This window comes from Pyxicephalus adspersus, chromosome 7, assembly GCF_032062135.1.
Source record: "Pyxicephalus adspersus chromosome 7, UCB_Pads_2.0, whole genome shotgun sequence".
NCBI lineage: Eukaryota > Metazoa > Chordata > Amphibia > Anura > Pyxicephalidae > Pyxicephalus > Pyxicephalus adspersus.
In genome coordinates, this window is record NC_092864.1 from 51,103,846 (window position 1) to 51,127,840 (window position 23,995).

The following is a 23,995-nucleotide window of genomic DNA, read 5'->3' on the forward strand; positions in this document are numbered from 1 at the left end:
AAAGAGAGAAAAAAAGAGAGGAGGGAGAGATGAGAGGGAGAGAAAGAGAGGGGTAGGGAGAGAAGAGGATAGGGAGAAAAATAGAGAACGTGCAAGGGATAAAGGGCCTGATTTATTAAAGCTCTCCAAAGCTGAGGAGGATACACTTTCATCAGTGAAGCTGGGTGATCCAGCAAACCTGGAATGAACCTGGTTCAGGATGCAAATCATTTGCTAGCAAATAGCAAATGACTTTATAGAAAGCCATTCCAGATTTGCGGGATCACCCAGCTTCAGTGATGAAAGTGTATTCTCTCCAGCCTTGGAGAGCTTTAATAAATCAGGCCCAAATAGAAGGAGACACGGAGAGTGCGAGATAGAAAAAGAAAGAGGTAGTGATGGAGAGAGAAAGTGAGGAAGAAAGACAGAGAAGTAAAGCCTTTTAGCCAGTACTAAGCCCTACAAGACAGACAAAAAACACAAGATGAAACAAAGCCATAAATTAATATTCATTGCTCATGTCACTCCGCAGATGTGAGACAACTGACCTGACTGGTAATTAAAGACTGATGGAACTTATGCCAGGAACATCTACATCAATCTGCTACAATGGTATGTCAGCCTGAACCATCTCATTCCCTCCAGCACAAACATAAACATATAATTAAAAGAAAAAAGAAAGGATACATGAAGAACACAAAAGAAATGAAACAAATTGGCTGGAAAGATTCCTTTGTAATTTGCTCCATTACTTCTAGACAAGTAAGATAAAGGGGCCAGTAAGGTAAAAGGTGACTTAACAGGTAGATTAAAACAGGTAAGAATGATAAATAATTAAAGCATACCTGTGATTATATTTTGCTCTTGTTTTTGTTATTTTCCCTCTCTCTTCCTCTAACTTTCGAACTTTAATGAATATTGCAACAAAGAATGTTGTATTCTGATAACTATATATGATTACCAATAATGCATGGTGGACCCTACACTTAAATGAACCCTGTGCCCACAAAACCCCCTATTCTTAGTAGTTTAAAACACACCAAGAAAATGTTTAGAATTATACTTAACTGATCCCTATCTTCTGAGTCACTGGCAGTGACAACACAATCCTTCCAGGGATATTGCTGTGGAGCCAGAAGGATACAAAATCTTTTGAGAAAGCACTCCAGGCCATTTCAAGAGCATCTTCTCACCAGATTTCGTCTGCCCTACTTTCTATAGAACCAGTGATGTAAGGTAAATATAATTTTATTTTTTTCTCTTGTCAGGTATTTTTATGTATTAGGAGCAGGTGGTTTAGGAAGGGGGGCCAGATAGTGTAAATAGACGATTCTATACATAAACTATGTTATGTATATACATTATGCCTATAATTGGCCCCTTTCAAGCAGCCAAGGTTCTGGTAAAGTGTAAGTGTCGGTGCATTTACAGGATTGTAGATTATGTGTGGGTTCCCCAGACACCACTAGGCCCTTGGATGCCAGACCATGGGTAGGGGGAGCAGGTCAATGTATCTAATGAAGAGCATCCAAAGAGTCATAAGCAATTAAAAGTGAAAAGGCAAGTTTTTAACACAGTGAGGGCAAAGAAATTTAAAACAAAACAATCAAACAGATGCTTATGTTTGTACCATATCAGGACAAAACTTTTATTCTAAATACCTTTCAACGTCATTAATGGGTTTGTCTGGGGGGAGGGGGCTGTGGTTATCCAGCCCCCGAGGTTCTTCTCATGATGATATCATTGAGAGTAGACACTTGTCTAGATCCTGAGAGGACCTGACTCTGAACAGGATCCTTTCTCCAGAATTACTTGCGAAGAGAGCATCACATGATTGCGGATTTCAGCAAGTACAAGGAGCATTAAGATGTTTTTGTTCAGCAGGGGTGGTGGATGAGGGGTAGTGAAGGGGGGCCCAGAGTTCAGCTTTAACCTGAAATGGTTTTCTTAATTAGAGAGGAAGTGCAAAGCCAATAAGGATGAAATAAAGAGGAATACATGAGAAAATTAATAGCGGGATAGAGTAAAGAAAGCAGAGCTATAAAGAAGCCAAACAAAGGGAGAGGAGTACACGCATGAGAAAGTTACAAATATCCAATAAATATTAGTGGAGAAAAGACAAAGCAATAAAAATGTGTTTAGCTGCTGCTGACATTTTCTCACACCAAATATGCTCTCTGTGGTCTCAGCACAAGCATCTCCCATAGTACATTCTATCATGTAAGCAATGTCTGCCCCAGGTAGATTCATAACTCATTTTATTACATTTACTCTATAGTACTCTAGACAGAGCACTGAACATTTATCTCTGCCCCAGAGGAGTTTACAATACCAGGGCAAAATGGAAGCAATTCATCTATTAAAAGGTCAACTCACTCAAAACTGATTAGGTTTTTTGAAGATTAAGATAAAGAATTATACCACTTTACCATGTATTACATCTCTCTCACAATTTTCACAAAAACAGCATATCTTCATGAAAGTTTATATTTCAATAAAATACAGTGTCTACTAGTCTACACAATTGCTGGTAATCAAGGGGACATGTCCAAGTTAAACAAAAACTAAAAAGCATGTGTTTTTGCATAATTCAGGTTTAGGTGGTGCACAAGGGTGCTTAAGGTCCCTCTGACAACAGGTTGTCTACTGTGGGAAGAGTCCAGGTGGGTCTTTCTGTCCCACGTCAGTACAGGCTGGGTTTACAGACTGGCCCAGAGAGTATGTCTGGGGAAGTTACGGGTAGGGGTGAATTTTACTATTCTAATAAATAGGGGAGTGTGACAGTCTTGGAGAAAGCTGAATTGCTGGAAGCAGCAATATGTGTGAGCTCCATGTTTGTAGGTGGAAGACTGATACTGCCACCCTGTGCAACCTGTGTACCAAGTGCTTTCTTGGCATGGCCACATTGGTGGCTGGACTGTGGAATTAATAAACTTTGCAGGACTTTTTGCTAAAGTCATTTGGCTGATTGCTAAATTAAGCTGGTTTATGTTATTTTGTTTGAAGCCATTTAAAGTCTGGGACAAAGTAAAATTGACTTACCTGAAGTGCTACACTGTAATGAGTTGGGCTAGTCCCCCTAGCCTAACAATGGGAAACATTGTGAAGCCAGTAGGAGAGAGGTAACTTGCACCAGAATTTAGATATTTAGCATTTAAGCATTTTAATTCATATAAACCCCTCCTCCTAGGTTCTAATATGTGTTTTCACCCCTATAATTTAACTTCAGTGTACAGAAAAAGCAAATACGTAGGGCACATATACATATACTTGGGGTATATTCCCACATGCCCCCTGATTTCCCCCATTTCAGCAATTCTAGTAACAATACTATGTTCAGGGACTTTACAATGAATTAAAAAAAACGGCTCTAGAAAAATGTTTTACTGCCTTGCCTCTTTTAAAAAATGTATTTGCACATTTCCACAAGCAGTTTTAGTGACAATATCAGGGGATTTGTACTTAACATGAAAGTTTGACTGTTTATTAGATTTCAATAGACTTCCCAAGAGAGGAAAATTATCCTAATCATTCTAAAAAATTTGAACCAGTGCTGTTGTGTAAGTGCTTGAATGGCCAGCAAGGTACCAGCCATAGGGAACTGTGCAAAATCGTGGAATGAAGAGGCAGGGGTGACCCTGCCTTAACTCCTCAGCATCTACAAAAAATAAATAGATTAAAAAAATAGATCTAAACCCAAACAATAAAATTCATAAAAGTTGTACCATGGTAATGTCATTTTAATGTCTCCTTGTGGGTGGGTATAGATAGTCTCCCTCGAAGTGCATTACAGGCAGAATCACACACAAACACAACTATATATAACATTTTTAGTTTAAGCTTCAAATACACTTTAAATATACCAAGAAACTGTTATGCAAAAGCCTTCTTACTTTCCTAATTACTGTTCAGGTATCCTGTAACATGCTAGAACACAAAGTTTTAAGCAATAAGAAAAAAAAAGAATGCAAAAGTTGACAACTACATTCAAAGTGATGTACACTGGAAGAAATGCAGTTTGATGTTTTCTTCTAAGAACATGAAATGTTCAGTTTAATTAACTTCTTCTCTCATTCAGTAACTTCATTACCTCAAGGGGGTTTTAAAGCGAATTATTATGGAGTAAAGATTATTAATAACTATTTTAGGAATCAAAGTTAGAGCTTTGGGGATTGATCAGAATGTGTAAAGTTTAATATTGTAGCTTATGGCTGGCATGAAGAACGAATTTTACTAGTAGGAATTTTACTAGTGGATCACCCAATATATATATTACAATTATGAAACAGATATACTTATACAGTCCCAATGAATAACAGATGAAAAAAGAACAAATAAGGGAAGCAGTGGGGGATGTAACTGACAGTGGGCCCCTATGCAGAACTGACTTGGGGCCACCTGTGTGGGCCTCTGTTGCCTAAAAAGGGTTCAGGGCCCTCATGCAGCTGCATACTTTGCACCTGCCTATGTCCATCCCTGAAGGACATTTTATTGTTATAGAACAAGTGTCTGCTTACATTTCAGCCTTATATTTGTAGAAAACTTATTAACAGAAGCCTGCTATACAGAATGTGGGTCGGAACTGGGTCAACATCATTTATGCCCATTACATTGGAAAGCATATTTAAACTTCTTTGCTACTTTCTAACTATGTTCCAAAAAGTATGCTACGGCAAATTTTCATGACAGATTTAGTGAATACTTTGAGTTCTGTCAATGAAAGGCCAAAACAAATCTGAAATGCCCAGAATTTTGCTCATTAGAAAGCAGTTAATGGAAGTCGGCGGGATGAAAAATGTTTATCATTCTGTCAGTCTTGTCTCCAAGTATAGAATTCTTTTCCACAACATTCTGAGATTTATTGTTTTAATCACCAAATTTATATCTCAAATCTATCCTAATACTCTCCTATCCCAACAATCATTGGGAATTCTCTTACTTAGCAGACAAATGTAAGTTATCTGACATTAGAAGTGAGCGTTATCGTGGCATTTATTGGTGATGAAAGGATGGCTCCTGAACTTGGCTAACATTACTGTACCATTCTCTGACACCAGAATGAGAGTTGGCCATCAACACTTCATAACTAATCAGTATTAAATCGTAATATACAATAGCTCAGACAATTTACCTGTATCTATATTATGACATTCATAAAACAGTCACATGGAAGAAATAGCTGCATAAAAAACAGAAAGTTTGATTCATCTATTTGTGATTACATGTGATCTGTAGGGACAGAAATGTATGAGTTATCAAACTGATTTGGAGGTGAATGTTCCGGCTCTGTTATCTCCTATTTTCTAACCTTCCTTTACTACTTGGTGAGCCACATCTGTGACAATCATAAGCATTCTATATGTCAAGACACTTGATATCTTGACATATGTGTCAAGTGACTCGACTAAAGCAGTTTGGGCTGTTCACTTAGAGCAGGGGTGTCAAACTCAAATACACAGATGGCCAAAATTAAAAATTTAGACAAAGTCGTAAGCCAAACTTGGAAGTGTAAAAATTTAGGAAGTTTTTCCTTTCCATTAGATATAAAACCTTTTCATATGGAAACAAGGAGGTTTTGCTTAACATTCAATCTGGAACAAGCCTATAATAGAGAAATAGCACCGCTACTACAATTCCCTGCATCAATAAAACAGTCCAATGCGGGGCTTAATGTTATGAGTGGCTGGAACTTTCTCTTCACTGAAATAGCACCGCTACTACAATTCCCTACGTCTTTAAAACAGTACAATGTGGGCCATGCATAGGCGGAGAGGCCGATGGTCTATAGACCAGAGTGAAGACGGGTATTGTAGTCCTTTGGGGGTCAAAAGAATCTCTTTGGGACCCCTGATTGGAGTATGAATTATCACTTTGCAGGGAAATGTTTACTTTTAACGAATGTGGGCAAAATTTACTTTGCAAAGAATACTCACTTACATGCACAGAAAAAAAGCTTGCATGTGCTTGCATTGATGATGCTAGCAAACATTCACTAACTAAAGTGAAAATTCACTTTCAAAGTAAAACTACATATTTGCTATAAATCATAAATTTTTCCCCATTATAAAATATGTCCCAGTTTAAGCCAGTAGATAACGCTATGTCCTTATGTAAAGTGTATACAAATTTCTTGCTGAGTGAGACCCTAGTCGATTTAGTTACACACTATACATAGGAATACATCACCATCTACTGTAGGTCAACAATAATGCACAAAAGATCTTTTAATACCAGGTGACCCATCATGACCAACTCAAAAGTACATAATACACTAACCTAATAAGGGGGGAAACAATATACAGAGTGAGCCATATATGACTTATTTCCATTCTTAATTAAATGTTTTGGAAATAACACATTATAAATGCACTTAGTAATGCAAATTTTATTGGAATTTCTATTTACTACAGTTTTAGCCCTAGGTTTTTACCTATTTTTATATATTCCGAACGGTTTATATTCAAGTATTTATTTATTTGTCCAATATTGTTTTATCAATTCAACCCCAATATCTCACCAAATAGTAAAAGAAGGGAAAGGGTGACAACCCCAAAGCACTGACCTTTATTAAACAAACCATCAATAGCAGCTACCTATTTATCTCTTGACAGGTTCCTTCTAAAGTAATGGGTCCAACAAGAAAATTTGGTTGGAGTTGGGGTTGAGCATCTTAATTCTTTAAATGTTGGAAGGAGGGCAAGTTGTAAAAAAACACAGGATAATGATGATGAAGTAGAGTTTTCTACTATCAACTTTTTTTTAAAATCTATTACATGAGCGGACAATTCAAAAGTGACATGTTTATAATAAAAAACTTATATTAATTGTATGCACAAATCCCAGATCTTCTCCCTCCAGACATCTCGGCTGACAGTCATTGTTGTAATTGGCTTCACTATGTTTCTATCCTGTTCAAACTAACTTAAAATCATCTCAGAAAGCCATTATAAGTGTCATAGATTCAGGGCTTTATGTAAAATGTAATAAATGTGTTAGATGGGGTCATCAGATGAACTGAAATCATTGCATTGCCTACAATGCTAATGAATAATTTAGTGGTTCAGATTTATAATGAATACAAACCTCTGCGGGGATTCATTCAGGATGACACATTGAGGCAAAATGACGATTTATTTTCTATGAGCCGATCTCCTTGCTTTGGATAAAGCATTTCTCCTTCCTTCGTAAAAGGCAACCTATATTTTCTTTTAGCCTCTGATGCATTATTAAATATAACATAATTTGTCATAATTGATACTTCTGTACATTTTTAAAATTCTTCAAAAAGAGCGCTCTATTAAATGTTAAAATATTTATGAGTAATTTAGGTGCTTAGTGTCCACAATACGATGTGACCTCCACTGAATGTAGATGGAGGTACTAGAGTTTTGTTGTGATAGTTACATGCTTCTAAGTATAAAAAATGTGGGCTTTAGATATGTTTTGACCTAATATTAAACATTAACCTAAACCTAGTATAATCATTAACCATAGCTTGGTCTCCCAACCTATTTCCAAACCTTAGTTTAACCCAGTGTTTTTCAACCAGGGTTCCCTGGAACCTTAAAGTTCCTCAAGAGACTGTCGGGTTCCTTGAGCAATTTGTGTCTCTTAGGTCAATTTAGGTGACAGCAATGATATTCTTCCTATTGGCTACCATGATATTGTACTGTGAGTTGTGTATATAGAAATTATAGCAGGGGTTCCCTGATAAACCTGAAATCAATTTCAAGGGTTCCCACATGTTAAAAAAGGTTGAGAAACAATGTTCTAACTCCTAAATGTAACCCCTTTCCTTACACAGACCCTAGAGATAAGAGTGCAAATGAACACATAAATGCTTAAATGTATGAAGGATAAGAAGCCAACACAAAATATTCTGCTATAGTCCAAATGCTGCTTAAAGCACCAGTCCATCCCCACAACTTGAACTAGTGAGCGTTAAGCATTTAAAATTTCACTTCTTCATCTACAGGGCTTTCTGTAACATCCCACTCGGCCATCTTTCTAACAGGTTCTTCATGATATCGTCCCATCACACATGAGCCCAAGATTGGATGATGCACCTTCCAAAAGGGCCAGCAAATGTGGACAAACAAGTTCCTATCTTACTCTTACGAGATTTGCTTATTCATTTATATTTGAGGAAAGCCCACTGATGACGCAATGCCCCACATCCCCAGCGGTAAGCACGGAAGGGCAGGAAATTTAAAAGAAATGTTTAAAAAGGTAAATAAATAACAAATAAAAAAATTTATTTTAAAGGGAAAGTGTCCCATTTACATACCATTTACAATCTGATGATAGGTCTACTTTAATTGTTCAACTAAGCACATTTTACTTTCAGAGTAACTTTTCTTCTGCAGTGCACTTGGTAGTGGCCAGAACTTCCACAATAGGGAATATGATTTCAGTAGTGGTAAAGCTGTCACCTGTCTGACCACCCCAGTTAACAACCTTATGCTCAAGGTCAGACTGCAGGCAAATGGAAAGAAATTCTGTCTTATGAATACCCTCTTCTAATGCCCCATAACATGTTTGCATCCATACGGGCAATTTTTATTCCTTATATTATTACAGGCATAAGACTTCGCAGTGTTCAATAGACACCAAATAGATATTGAAATGTGACATTTCTGCAAGAAAAAGTACTTGTTTTGATTTCTTTAAAATTAGACATTCCATGGACAATCTGGCGGTGTATACTTTAATTAGAGATATTATTAGTAGATTTCAACATATAAATGCATACTGCTTATGGATGGGTTTGCCATGAATAGGAAAAAATAGGAATTTATAGGTTAGTAGCATTTGAACATTGAGTCACACTTTGATAAAGAAACTATAACATATAATAAAAACTTTTGTGTGTGACAACTGCGGCAAACAAAATACCTTTGCATTAACTGGCAGACTTTTTGTACAATTTAAAAGCTAAGAGTGACACTCTTGGCCAGTACTTTTGGTGCTGATAGGAAAATATGCTGTGAATGGGAATTAAACAACACACATTAACTGAGGATGCCAAAAGATTTTAAATATGGGTGACATAATGTATCTTTCATGTGGGTATTATGTTTATGGCAACAGTGCCAACTATATTCGTGAAGATGGAATCAACTATGCATAAATCGATGCACAAACAAGAACAGTTGTTCAGCACATTTGGAGGCAACCTTTCAGGCATCCAGTGGCAATTATACCCATGGAACGGGGAGTTGCTGTGCATGAAAATGTAATTAACAATAGCATCTGTCTAATGGTCACACCATTATTTGGTATAGCATTGAAAAGATTATTTTTAATACCGATCATCGGGTAAATAATTAAGAGTGCTGATTAAGTTCAAACTTGTGGACTTACATTTACTCTGAAACAAAGAAATAATACTTTATATTGAAATAAAACCTAAATACAACAATACTGTTTATGCAAAGCTGCTAATATATTAGAGAGTTTTATTTCTATGTCGAGAAGTGATACGGTGCAGATATAAGTTGTCCAAATGGAAGGACATTTCATTACCCAGCACTGATATACACCTTACAACTAAAAGGGTACTTTTAACTTGGGGTTGCATATGCTTTTTTATGTTTTTTGAAGTGAGAAATTAGCACTTTTTCAGGGGGATTTGCACTTGCAGCAAGCATGCAGAACAATCCTCCCCTCCTCTTTACTGCCATGGCATACATCACATATCCCAGGAGGCTGTGGATGATCCTTCTACGCATGCCCCAGATCGGCATTTGTCAAAAAGGGCTTTCCTAGAACATAAAAAAGTGCTTGAACTCAAGCATGCATAGTGCGAAATTTGGTGATGTGAGCATAACCCGGAAGAAGATAAAGAAGATGGCTGCACACACTGTTCCGTCCGCACAAAAAGAAGAGAAATACCGTGGCGGCAATTAACTGCAATTAACTCCATGCTGTCTCTAAAAGCTCCAATAACTAAATAAAAGCACTAACAAAGATTTATTCACAAACAAACCTCTTTAACCAGCAGATCTGGTTGCAATCTGAGGATGTCCATTTTTAATACTATACTGGACAGGTACACTTACAATATTAAAAATATTAATGAAATAGAATCACATTTTATGTCAATTTGTCATCTTTAAAAAACATTATACAAAGTATATAGGTAATCAAAATGGTCATAGAGTTATTTTCAAATAAAATCAAACTCTTAAATAAACTCTGGGCATTTAGGCATCACCTCTGACTTTAAGAGGGTTAAACACGCCCAAAGATCTGTAGTGATTGATGGTATAAATAGTCTTTGGGGGCATATTACTGAAATTCATCTCTGTTCTGCTTATTCTTCTTGAGGTGAATATATAATTATGTAAATTAGGTTTAATTAAGGATGCCTGAAGCCTAAAACCTCTTTCAATCTAACATGGTCTCTTTTGAAAGCTAATACATATAATACGCAGACAGGAAGAAGCTTGGCTGCATGTCAAAATATAAAATTACTATTACACATTACAATTATTAGACTCAGAACTGTACCCTTTATATTCATAACAACGGCTTGCTTACTTTCTTCAACTAGCAAAAATAAATGGCGTTTTAAATGAAATCATACATGCATGAATGTGAAGTATCTGTGACAATGGAAACACAGATTCCTTACCCCATTATGAATAATCCTTATTAGATCTACGGTCATTTGGTAGAGCTGACAGAATAAATATTGGCATAGCCACTGGGGCGCGACTATAAACTGGCATTAGTATAAACAGCTGATAAACCAAGACTAATGCATCCATTCTGCTTGCCAAACACTACAGTCTTTGACACAACAGTCTGAACATAGATGCAATACCAAGTAAGGACTTAATTTTACTGCTTTGGTTTATTACATTGACATTTTAATAACCACATTCCATGGCCAAAATGATTTAGTTTTCCCAAGAACCAAACGGTACTTTGTTAGTTGTTTATTCTGAAGTGCTGCACACTTATTTTGAAGGGTGAGACCCCACATTAGGAACTTCATTTGAGGCAGATATAAAATACACTAGCAAATGCAGTTATGTGCTCATTAAAGATAATTACATTGTTTTTTTTTAAATGAAACTAGTGCTAGTGTCTGATTTAACTAGTCTAGAGGTTCTCATTTATGGAAATGGTATAACTAGTGGTAGCCAGGTTAATTGGACTTGTTCTTTGGACGTGAAGGATATTTTGCAACATGTCTGAGACTCTTTTCAGTTCTAAGTGCCAGGAAAACTACCCCAGTATTTATATCCACAGGTAGGAGAGACACCCTGATCCAATTACCATGAATGGCCAAACAACAGGACTGGAGATGAGAAAATTGTGGAACCACCCTGTTCTAGTTGCATAATTCTAACCTTGGTTTCAGGAAGAAAGAATTAGAGTTAAGCAACTTACATAACTGGAGGTAATAAAGAACATTTAAACTGGGCAAGGTGGGGTTGGTACAATTGGCCAACAATTTGTGCTGCTGTGCACATACGTTGGCAAGGAACATTTTCATAGTATGGGCCCTTTATCACCTGCAGAGTAAAACCACATGAATGGCTGCTAACGGGCACACAGCAAACTGCTGCTGTGACGTAGGAGTGGCAAACCACAGGAAACCAAATTTACTTCCAGCCTTGGTTGCAGCACCAATATTCAAAACAGCAACCACATGGCAAAAACTTACTTGTGATTTAGTTCCAATCAACTTCCATTCACTTAAATAGGAGCACATCGGACCAGGCTTGAGTTTGCGGCAGAATGCTGCATATCAGCATGGGTCTGAAATGGCCCTAAGAAAGACTCTTATTCTCCTGCTGGCAACACAATACCAGAGTCAGAAACAACCAAAGGCAATTACAGTTTCCACATGGATATCACTCTCTCTTGGATGAATTGGTGCAGAATTGAAATTACTATTGAGCTATCAGGATCTGAGAGACACCTTTGTGTCAAAATCACTATAGAAAGTAAAGTGAAGATTCACAGAATGGTTAACTCCAAGTATCTTTGAATATTAGTAGGAGCAGCCATTTCTCTGTGTATGTATGAGAATTTTTTGTTAAAATAACAATGCTGCATGGTCTAGACATGGAACCTGAAAGCCTGAAACAGCCAGTGGGAAAAAAAACACAAGACAAGCTGGAGTGGTGAAGAAGTTGTTGCTTTGCACATCACTGGCTGCAATAAATAAGGATAATGATCACCTAATTAAATGTGTTAATTCAATGTGTTAAAGAAGTCAAAATACACAAAAAACTTGTTTTGTATATGTTGGGAACTCAACAGAAAATGTGAATGTCTTTATTTGTAAATTATGTGCTGGCAGCTATACTAATGCAATGACAAGGTCAAAATGGTAATATTCAGAAGTATCCCTGAGGCAGATAGTACCAATTAGTCCATTAATCACTGATCACCAATTATCATTGATAATACACTCGTTAATAACGATGAACTACTCAAAAAAGCTGTGATATCACTGAATCAGCCATGTTTTTCTTTTTGCCAGTTTGGGTCCTTCCAAACATGGCTATATTTTAATAAGGAATGATCCATTTAGCTAAAGTAATTTTTCCGGGGGGAAACATTTAGGAGATTTAGGAGTTTTTTATCAAGAGAGTTTTCAGATAAATATCCTTTTGTATACCCGTAAAAATTGTGTTTTTTCCTGCATTAAAAGTAAGCAGCTTTTTAGGACAAAGTTTAGTAAGGTGTATTTGTAAATGATTCCATGTACTGGCCATAAATGTATATCCTCCTAAAAAAATAATTAGACCATTCAGTGCACAGAGGTATAATTTTCTTGGAATATTTGTAGTAACGTATGACAGTTACAATGATCATTATAAATACTTACATCAGAATTAAACCGAAGCTGACAAACATTGCAAGAAATAACTTGCTTTTTCTTTGGTGGAATGGAAACGCCAAATGTATGGTTTATCACAGCTTTTTGTACTGGGTCCATCTAAAATAAAAAAAAAAAATATGAGAACATGAAATCACCTTTCTTTTATTACTGTATATTAAATTTATAAATAAAGATCTGGGAATGGTTACTGTCTGCCGAACCTTTTTAGGCAGAATTGATTTTGTCAAGAGAGACAGTAAACTTTTGTAATAAAGTATGCATTGCTTCTCTCACCCTTTTCTGCATTTTATATTATATTATAAACTGTGTGCATGGTTCAGGGTTAGATTTTTGCCTTTCCCTGTCTATTGCTGTCTATGGTTACCTACAGATGTTTACAAAATGTTCTCAATGGCACAGGATTCTATGGTCCTGATTTACTAAGGACATAATTTTGCTAGCTTTACAAATAATCCCACAGGCATGTGTTTTCCAGTAATAAAACAAGAGAAATCCACACTAAGCCAGGTTTAGAACCATTCATTTATATACATCAATAAGCCAAAACATAAAAACAAGTGACAGGTGAAGTAAATTCCAATGATTATCCTCCTGCAATGGCACCTGTCAAGGGGTGGGATATATTAGGCAGCAAGTGAAAAGACAGTAGGAACTTGGAAGTGTGTTGGAAGTGGGAAAAATGGATGTGCGTAAATCTGAACAGCTTTGACAAGGCCCAATTGTTGGTTAGATGAGTCAGAGCATCTCCAAACCATGGTGGGGTGTCCCTGGTATGCTGTGCTTTATACCAACCAAAAATAGTCCAAGGAAAAACAACAAGTGAACTATCAACAGGTAGATGACCAGCCGAGGCCACCTAACTGCAGACCAAAGTGCCCCCGTTGACTACTGTCCACCTCCAAAACACGAAGAATGGTCACAGGTGTCAAAGCTGGACTGTAGAGCAATGAAAGAAGGTCCCCTTGTCTAACAAATTGGGCGCTCATTTAGAACCCGATGTTAAGTGGCATCACAGTATGTGTAATGCCCATGCCTCGATTAGCTGTTTAGAGGACACATGAGGGACCTATACAATTATATGGCAAGCAGCATGCAGATCCAACATCAGGAAATAAAGCATTTAGCAAGTTGACTTTCCATTGCCATGGCCACCAATATGCTTAGCATTTATCCCTTTATCACATAGGTGCAGACAATTATGTAGAACGGAATACAATAATATTACTATGATATCATAATTTACTGTTGGATATTTATTTCTTTATAAATATTAAAACCCAATTTAAGAACAGTTTTTGTTTTAAGTTTTGGATGAAATGAGATAGGTTAAATTTTCTTGAGTTAAAATGTTTTCACTGTTGAGATATTAAAGTTGAACTAAAATCCCTCTGTACAAATTAAAGGATCATTCAGCTAGTTATTGCAGAATGGGGCAACCAAGGTCATTTCTGTGATCACCTGTTTTACCTGCCTGATTGTGCTGGGTAAATGTGTAAAAGCTGAGCTGCACAGCTTTAGTTGCCAGGGAAACTCGGCAATCCTGGCTTATCTTGTTTTTGCCGGGGATGACAGCCAATCAAGGGAAGAATATGAAAGGCAAGTTGGTGGTGCCCTGCGATGGAGCTCGGTAGGTTGTTGTGTGGATTTAGTTGCAATTCAGGTGCCATATTTATCATTTTTTTGTCTATGTGATACCCCCATTATGGGCAGGAATGGGGATATTATAACCATGGTTAAGTCTTTCCTCCGTTTGGTAATATATGTGATAAATTGATGCCTGTGCCTGCAAGGATTTCTCATTACTTCCTGTTGTGTCCGATACCCTAAAAAAAAAAAATAACAGGCTCCTAGCTCTTATGGAAAGGGGGTAAAAAAAATGGAAAATATTTTGCGTGAACTACATCTCTTATTTAGTATGCATTAGTGCAAATCTCCATGTGTACATTTGGACAGAATTGGAGGTTTTTTATTATCTATGTCAAAAGGAAAAAGCTACTGATCTAAAAGTATAAGATATCTGAAAAGTCCCTGACCTCCTTTCTACTTGTTCTTCTTAATGTCACAGATTTATTGGTGGCTTTACCTTTTCAGACTTTGAATGATCCTCGTTTACACCTCCTGTGGGTCTTGTTTAATGAAATCACCCTCTAGCACTCATGGTATGATGGGCATTGTGGCTATTCATGCTCATAGCTTAACTTTCACAAAAAAAGTTGAATGAGGTAAAAAATTGGAGGCACCAGCAGTGGATAACAATGAGTATGGAAGTGTCAATGAGGTGGCAGTAACAGGTATATGAAAATGTATACAAAAAAACCTAAGCAGCTTAAACAGTTTAGTTAGTTTTTTGAATACTAACTTGAAAGAGTGCTGGGGACCTTTTGTATTGTTTTTGTACTGAGCCTCCCCAAATTAATCACAATTACTGCTATTGTTGCTTTTATGTAAAAAGAATTCTGTTTGATGTGTCTTGGCTCCGTTCATTGCCACAAAATGTCAAAGTAGCCAAAAACTCCCATTTATTGTCTAACATTTGCCACTATTCTCAGAACGGAGTAGTGACGTAGGGTGCTGTGATGTTGTAAAAAAGCTATATAAAGCACCCTTCTAGCCCCCCTAATCTGCTTGAGTAGCACAGCAATCCAATAATGAAATAGCTAGGCCAAAAAAAGGTATGTAAAAACAATAGGCGTTTTTTATTTATTAGCATGTTGACTTGGGGGAGGTGAGCGGTTTGGAACCAGGGAAGGCTAAAGATTAGCAGATAAACATTTAGCTTTAAATCCCAATGTTTCCATAAACAGCCTACAGCAACAAGCAAAATGTAAATTTTACCCAATATGAACAATACATAATTTTCAGTCATTGCACTGTATGATTTTATAATGGAAAATCTAATAAACACTGTGTGCAAATATTTCAGAGTTCTGCCAAGTGATAACACACTTGCCAAAAAGTTACATTTAACAAGAAACAGGAATAATCCTACATGTAGCCTAACTATTAGTTTAGCCTTAGATAATTTCTAATTCCATCTGTCAAGACTTGAGAACTGATTTCTAGCAGTGGATAACGCATATAATTTCGATTTTGCACAGTCTTATCAATAAGATAAGGTTTGTGTACACACTGAACTCTATGGACAGCATTTAATTCAAACTCATACAAAATAAATATTTATCCAAGATTTTCAGTTGTCCCAATTTCTGAGACTCTTCACAGGATCACTGAATTGGGGTAGAATTAGGGTTGATTTATTCAAAAAGTAAGGGAAGTCAACTAAAAATATAGCAATTTTGTCCAGCTGCATTGAATATGAATGATAAGCTGGAATATGATTTGGAATAGATTTTATCATTGAAGCTGATTTTTGGGAACTACTACTGGCTACTCGATGAGAGATGCCTTAAGCCTGGTACAAACTTCTGGTTTCTGTCCCTGGAAACTATTTTTTGTGATTGTTTTCAGTGACAAGAGAATGACTGTACACACATCACAGCTCTGCTTTATGGAGTAGAAGGGGTAGGATGAGCGAGTAGCACCCTGTTGTGCTCTTCTTCATAGGAAAGTACTGTGTTGTTCATTGACCCACCGGGACAAACTGATGAATGATGTTGGGGGAAAGCTGTACATCCTATATCTTTACGCTAGACACTTACAACCATTTGTCTTGGGTAACAATAATCTATCATGTATATGTAGCTTTAGGATACCCAATTCCTTTACATTAAGAGATCAAGAGCCCATATCTTAATGGTTTCTGCTGTACACTTCAGACCTAAATGTGCAAACCATTGTAAATTAAGCTTAATTTTTTTTTAAACCCACACATATACACATAACTACATATTATACATATATAATACATAAATGTGTACACATATACAATATATATATTTTACATTGTACTGGGTATACAAAAAAAATGTAGAAATGAACAAGAATGGAAGCTCACCTTATTATAGATAAGAATAAAATAACCATTTGCTGTGCATATCTGAACCACTTCTTCAAGTTATTTTCTTCTGCCAGGAAAAAGTCAGCATGAAGAAATTGGTGTCTGACCAGCAGAGTTGAATTTGTGTGAAATCTTGTGAGCTACAGAAATAGTATTCAACTAGTAATTGTCAGACAACAGGAAAAAGAGCACACCATGCCTAATGACAATGTACTCTGTGAGCAGATGTAAGAGACAAAGCAACACAAACAGTGCTGTATGCAAGTCTCCTGGGGTAGTGTAAGATTCCCTTCTGAACAGATGACGATGTTTCCAAACATGGAAGAGGTGGGTAATTATTAGAATTCAGGTGGCCACATTAACATTTAAATATGGTCAGCACACAGGTGTATTACTCTATGTTTGAATAGCAGGACAGAATGTATTGGCTGTATGTAACATGATCACTAAAACAAAATAAAGACTAAAAACTTTTCATTCAATAAACTTTTTAGTTGTGGAATAGTAAGGCTACACAGGTAACCTAAAGTGCCATAAGGTGATCAGCATAAACGTTTTTTTTTTATGCAGTATTTGATAAGAAAGACATTTTACTGGAATTACGCCACATTTTAATGAGTAAAAAAAATGTATAGAGATATATAACATTTACAATTACATATATAATATTTGTAATGGTTAACATTGTGCACAGCATACTTGTCCAATATGGCACACTCCTGCATTTTTGTTAGCGCCCTATAGCATAGACAAGTCTAAGACGCTGCAACCATTGCATTCCTTGAAGCTGCCATCTTTGCAGCCAACTGTTCACTGTGATTCTCTCAGCCACTAGTGATGTAGCTCCTATATATGACTTAAACCTACCTCTCCCTATTAGCTGAATTAATTAACCTGGGTATTACCAACCACTGGCCTCTCCTCATGTCTGCAGGTCAGTGCCAGGCTGCCTGCGTCTGTGCACTAATGCCCCATAAATGGTGCTTGAATGGGATCTTGCTTCTGCAATTTGGATAAATCCTCTTAAAGTCAATGAAACATTATAGCATAGGTTGGGAAGCCTTTGAACTAGGTTTCCAATAATTCAGCACGACTAACAGGATTGAAGGCTGGCAGTGTCATAGAAGGCATTTACAAACCTGTGGTTGGATCAGCTCAATGTACTATGGGGGTAGTTAGGGGCCTGGGATGACTTTTTCCAAAGCTGAATTAGCTGTGTCACTAACCATACCCATTATTGTAAAGTACCGTAAATGCTTATGAATTTTCTTACACATTAAAGAAGCACACTGCAAAAATTCACTTACTTTAAACAGTCACAATTTTTTATAAATTGTAATACACAGGTCACAATTGAATATTGATAAATGTAACATCTGGAAGCATTTGTTAGGAACATATTCCAGAGAGATCACATTTGTAGAAGAAAACCAGGTTTATTCGAGAAACGTAACAAGACTGTCCTTCTTTATTGTGTTTCATTATCATTATCCGCAGATCATATAAACATTTATTAGCCTGCCAGCAAGGCACAAGCTAGATTCTTGTAGCTAACCAAGAAAATAAATTACCCACTAATGTAAGGTGACAAAAGTGGTTACATAAACCATGAAAAATCTAGTTTGAGTTTTCCATTTCAGTGGTAATCTTGTATATAGGGCCTGATTACAAACACATCTATCAGTGCACGGCAATGAGGAGTACGTAAGCTATAATGAAATTCTTTATTAGGGTATGATAAGAACATGCAAATGAAAAAAGGTTATTTGGATATTCACTAATGAGGCCGCATCTGAAGAACTCGAGTAAACTATCAGCATGTGTCATCCCATTGTTAGAAGGATATGCAATATTATAGAGAAAGAGTATGTTAGTAATTTACTCATTTAAAAAAAGCAAACAGCTTAAAGCAGTAACACTTTTTATAAATCATATTCAATCCATAAAAATGAGTTTCATCATGCGTTGTGTTTTGTTTAGAAATAATATAACATTTTATAAGAGAAAGGAAACTTCAGGCAAAGTGCTAAAGACACAGCTGACATATAGTACATAACTAGGAGTAGTTTTAGGCTGAGCACAAGTGGAAAACAAAAATTTCATAATCGCTTCATTAGCTTCCATTTCACCTTAGAATCAAATTCAAGCTCCTGTGCTTTGCCGTCAAATCCCTCCACAGTTCTTGTCCCATTTACTTTTCTGACTTGGTAAAAAAGTACTACCCCCGCCGCTCTCTGCTCCTCCAATGACCTACAAATGACTTCCTCACTCATAACCTCATCACACGCATGGCTCCAAGACTTTTCTAGAGCTGCCCCAACTCTCTGGAATGGCCTTCCCCGTCCTATTCGGACTGCTTCTACTTTTTGCTCATTTAAAAGATCACTCAAAATGCATTTTTTCAAACTTGCCTACCTGTCTTCTTCTCTTAAAATCCTCACTACTTACCACCATCTATGTCCCCCCTCCTATTGTGTGTTACTTCCACCACTTCCTAGATTGTAAGCTCTTTGAGGCAGGCTCCTCCTCTCCCGTGTCACTGTCTGTATTCGTCTGTCATACCCCTATTTAATGTACAGTGCTGCATAATATGTTGGCGCTATATAAATCCTGTTAATAATAATAATTCTTAATAATAATATTAATATTATGATTACAAGGCAAAAAAAAACCTTAGTCTTGAGCTCAAACTCCAAGATCAAACAATTGAATATATATTCCTCAATATTCTCAAATAAAACAAGTCCACTTCATGCACACCAAATGCATTTACAAACCCAAATATTGCCCTCCAAACATAGTGGTGCAGTTGAGGCTGCATTCATTGAGAAGAGTGTGCAATCCCCGGGGCACTAGAGGTTAATTAACCTCTAGTGCCCCGGGGATTGCAAACAGGAGGATTCCCAGGGAATCCTGTGAATCCCCTGTGAATCCTCCTATTATAATTTCCTCGATCTTCCGATGTTCGAGGAAATTTTCTCGAAAATGCCACAGGCATTCTCGCTCATCCCTAGTAGATATCTGCAATGTGGGATATGTGACATTGCTGCCTCTTATTGTTAGTCTCAGAACATTTATAATGATGAAAGATGAAGAAGTTCTACATTTACCAACATGGCAGCCGTCACTCAGAGACACAGAGCAAGGCAGAAAAAGGGAATATTTTCAGGGAGACCACAGCCAATACTTGTGATTAGCCATTGACCTTCTGTCTCCTTTTTTGGTCACAATCAAGTATTAAATGAGGTCTAAGCCCTGGGTAACACTGTATTGTGTCACCATACATGCTACCTTATCTATTACAGTAACACATGTTGCTGCAGTACCAATAATTCTGAAATATACATACAGTACAATACAGTATATTGTACAATGTACAATACAGTATAGCTCCTGAAAAAAATAGGAGGGAGTCCCAGCCTCTTGGCAACTCCGCACGACATGTTTAAGCACTGGCTGGGGAAGTGTTCTTGATTACCAAATAGCTGTCAGGAACCCATCTGCTGCTGTAACAGTGGCTGATGAGCTCTCACTTAGATGTGACAGGGTCACAGTACAGACCAATTCTAGGAAACAAGCAAAGCCAGTTATTAAGCAACTGATGCATTGCATCACACTGCATCTGCACTAAAATCACTCAATAAACCTTAAGGAGAACCTATTCTATTCTATTTCTCAATCATGTAATAACAAACCCCCTTATGCCCTCATAAAGCGTATCATTGACTGTTTTAAAGGCACTCCTTCTTTTCCCAATCCATGCAGAGTCAGAAACTTTATAGTATCATAAATTACATATATGCAATGTTTTATATTTTTGTAAAAAGGTTAACAAAATGTAAAAAGGCCTTCACTTTTAAAAGTCAAGATAGTGGATTCCAAAATAGAAGAATATTTGACTTTTTAAAATTTTGGTTGCTTTAAAGCAAACTTGTACTTTTTCTTGCATTAGGTTAACATGTTTCTTTTACAGAATCTATGTTTAATATCTGAGTCACTCTAGTAAGAGTTAACACAAGGCTAAAGATTCTCATTCCAAATACATGTAAAAGCACCAAGCTAAGAAGATAAGCCAAGAAACCAGAACTTCATGTACCTGTCCTCTATGTACCTGTAAGTGTTGGGTGCTTTTTTCTCTCCTGGCAGATGAGCATATCATTGGCAAGAGAATGTGCTCCTGTAGAGAGGTTCATTAAACAACAAGTTGCTTTGCTTTAACCTAATTGCTTAATATATGTGTAAACCACTACATTCTTAGCAAACACATACTTTATAGGGTCAGTAGGATGCCAATTGAAGTACACGTCCAAAAACCTGTGCTATAGGTAGACATATTTGGGGGACAAGAACTGGTGCAGGGCCCTATAGTAAGCTGTCAAAGTATACTTGATTTTGTTTTTTAGTGGATGTAAGAAACTATTTTAATAATGACATTTTTTTTACATTTTTTCTGTCCTGGAAAAGAAGGATGTAAAATTCACTTCTGTACAACATTTATTAGAAAGTCCAGATTTTTCTTTTGTCCAGGGGAAGAATCATATCTGACAGTATTTCCCATATTCATTCCATTGGTTTTGCTGGTGCATAATATTTTGTTGGTACATTGATATGAAAAAGAAGCCTTAGCTCAGCAAGGCAATGTACTGAAATGAATATGCCCTACAAAGTTCACATTGTGCCTTTGTGAGATACAAAAATGGATCTTGTGAAACGTGCATTTCTCCCGGTGGAATAATAAATGCTGTAAGTTGGAAATTCCGACATTTAAGGTCAGTGATGCCATAAAGCCAAAGTAAATATTATCAGATGTCCTTGTGATTCAACTTGAGTGAAATCAATACAGTAGTTCTGACTGTAGCTTAGTCTAATGAATCGTAAAATATTTTCATTCTTGTGTCAATAAAAGGGCCAGCCATGAGTCTTATTTATTATACATGGAATCTGCAGACACAGTTTAATTAAACATTGTAAGAAAAGTGCAGAAAAGAAAGCAAGTGGTTTATAAAGAGGAGCTGTGAATTGTTAATTGTGATATGTGTCTAGAAAAAAAAAGGTATTTGTATGAAAAGAATTTTGGAAAGCAGCCAAAAAAGACTTGTCAAAAAAAAGATACTAATAGGTATAGGAAATCAACACCTAAAGGCAGAACTGTGGCATACTTTAGGAATAGGCATATCTGCAAGCATTTGAAAAAAGCTGAAACTGAGATTTTTTTTAGAAGGAAGGACATCGGTTCGGGTCATGCTGAACTGCAGTATGGTCAAGTTGATGTTTTCGTGTCCAATAAGGTCTCTTTTAACCTGAATAGGTTAGCTTGTGTTTTGGCACTAAGCAAAGGGGTTGAGGTTAGGCACTGGGCAAAGACATTTGCCACCAACTAGGAAGTGATATGGTTAGACACTAAGAAATAGGGGGGGGGGGGGAAATTAGACACTAGGCTGATGGATTAACATTAAGCAACAGATAGAAAGGAGTGAAGGTTAGGTACCATAAAGGGAGGTTAAAGTTAGGTACATGGCAGTGGGCTCAAGGTTAGGCACTATAAAGGGACGGATAAGGGTAAGAAAGTGTTAAGGATATGCACTAAGAAGTAAGGGTTGGCAGCCAATCAGCTTAGCATTATCAGAAAACCACTGCAAAATTAATTCATTCATTGTTATCAGTGTTCCTCTACACCAGCATGTCCCACTTCTGCCTCCTCCACTGACTCCACATTACTTGGAAATGCTGCATCCTTCCACAGTTCTGCTAGCTCTCTTGGTGTAGCAATATAGTTGCAGATCTGCAAACCACTGCCATTGTTTTTAAAAGGGAAGCCAGGGATAAGAGAAAGTCATCCAGAAGGCCAGTAGCTCAGCTGGAAATACCAGCCCAGAGCTGGAGACATTCCTCATATGTTGATAGGTAACTAGATATAAAACCCACAAAAAAAAGAGAATTACAATAGATCTCCACTTTTGTGGTTGGTTACTAAAGAAGCAGCAAATATAAATCTAGCTAAGTGAATACAGTAAAGTTGGGTTCACTGTAAATAAACCAATCACGTGCGAGGGAAATCCCATTAACAACTGTATTGTTTCAGACACTTCCTTGTGCTAGGCTCCCCATGCTGGTTGATATGCTATATTTTATATTTCCCTGAATAAAGAAATATGCACATTATTTTAATGAACATATTAGGAAAAACAATAAAACACAATAGATTTCCTTTAATTGCTTTGGATCCTGAGAACATTTGCAGATTCAAGGGAACAAGTGTCACTACTGAAATCCCGGAGAGATAAAAAGGCATCATCAGCCAGTTTTGAGAGTTTGGTTTGAGTGAATTGAGACTTAATGAAGCAGCTCCATTGGCGATAAATATTTAATCACATCCCAAGTTTGAAAAGTGCACAGACTTTTCATAGACACTTGTGAGTATATCAGTCATCTCTTGTGGCAAGCTCTTTTTACAGGTAGTACTTGGCGTGCACAAAAGGAACAGAATCCCTCCAGAGTATAGACAGGCTGTATCAATAGAATGAATCAGAAAATAATAAGTTCCCCATCACTTAGGAGAAAGAAAACTTCATTTTTTGCTTTTTCTTTCTTTCTACTGCAGGTCATAAAATATGCAAACAGAAGGAAAGTTCAGACTCAATAAAAAGAGCATAACAGTAATAGGAAAACGGAGGATTGCATGGGAGGTCTGAACACCTCAGAAATAAAAAAAAAGATATTGTGGGATAATAGCACATCTGTCCCTTTGTATACACCAACTGCAGCTACAGCAAAGGTCACAGTAAAGAGAATAATTCTGGCAGACTGGGTGAATGTTGTGATTAAGTGTTTGGCTTTTTTTTTATAAAGATGCCACAGTTTTCTTTACTTAAGTGTACAAATCTATTTTTACCCTATAATTACTTTATTTTTGTCACATTATAACTGATAACCCTCATTAAATGTACACTCTGCTACATGTCCGTACAAATTAAAAATGAAAGCTCAAGGGTAAGCCTAAAACCATACCCTTGGGTTAATTGGGGCTGGACAGGGCCAGTAAAGGACTAGATGATGCTGAATGCCCCTAAGTCAGGAAAAGACGATTAATTGCCACAGTTTTCAGTGCACACAGTGCACAACTCACGGTGTGCAATAAAATTTGAGTAACCAATATTAGTAAAGGAGAGAAACCTCTAAAAACTGTTTCACCA

The 23,995-nt window shown here is 36.9% G+C and overlaps 1 protein-coding gene across 1 annotated transcript in view; it reads right to left on the minus strand.

Moving 5' to 3' along the window:
• Nucleotides 1-23,995, minus strand: part of ZNF385B (zinc finger protein 385B) — a gene marked incomplete in the record, with an annotated part of 278,010 nt that overhangs the window by 45,530 nt on the left and 208,485 nt on the right. The window contains 1 exon segment of the mRNA XM_072418408.1: nucleotides 12,830-12,940. Within this exon segment, the coding sequence (XP_072274509.1) occupies nucleotides 12,830-12,940 (111 nt within the window).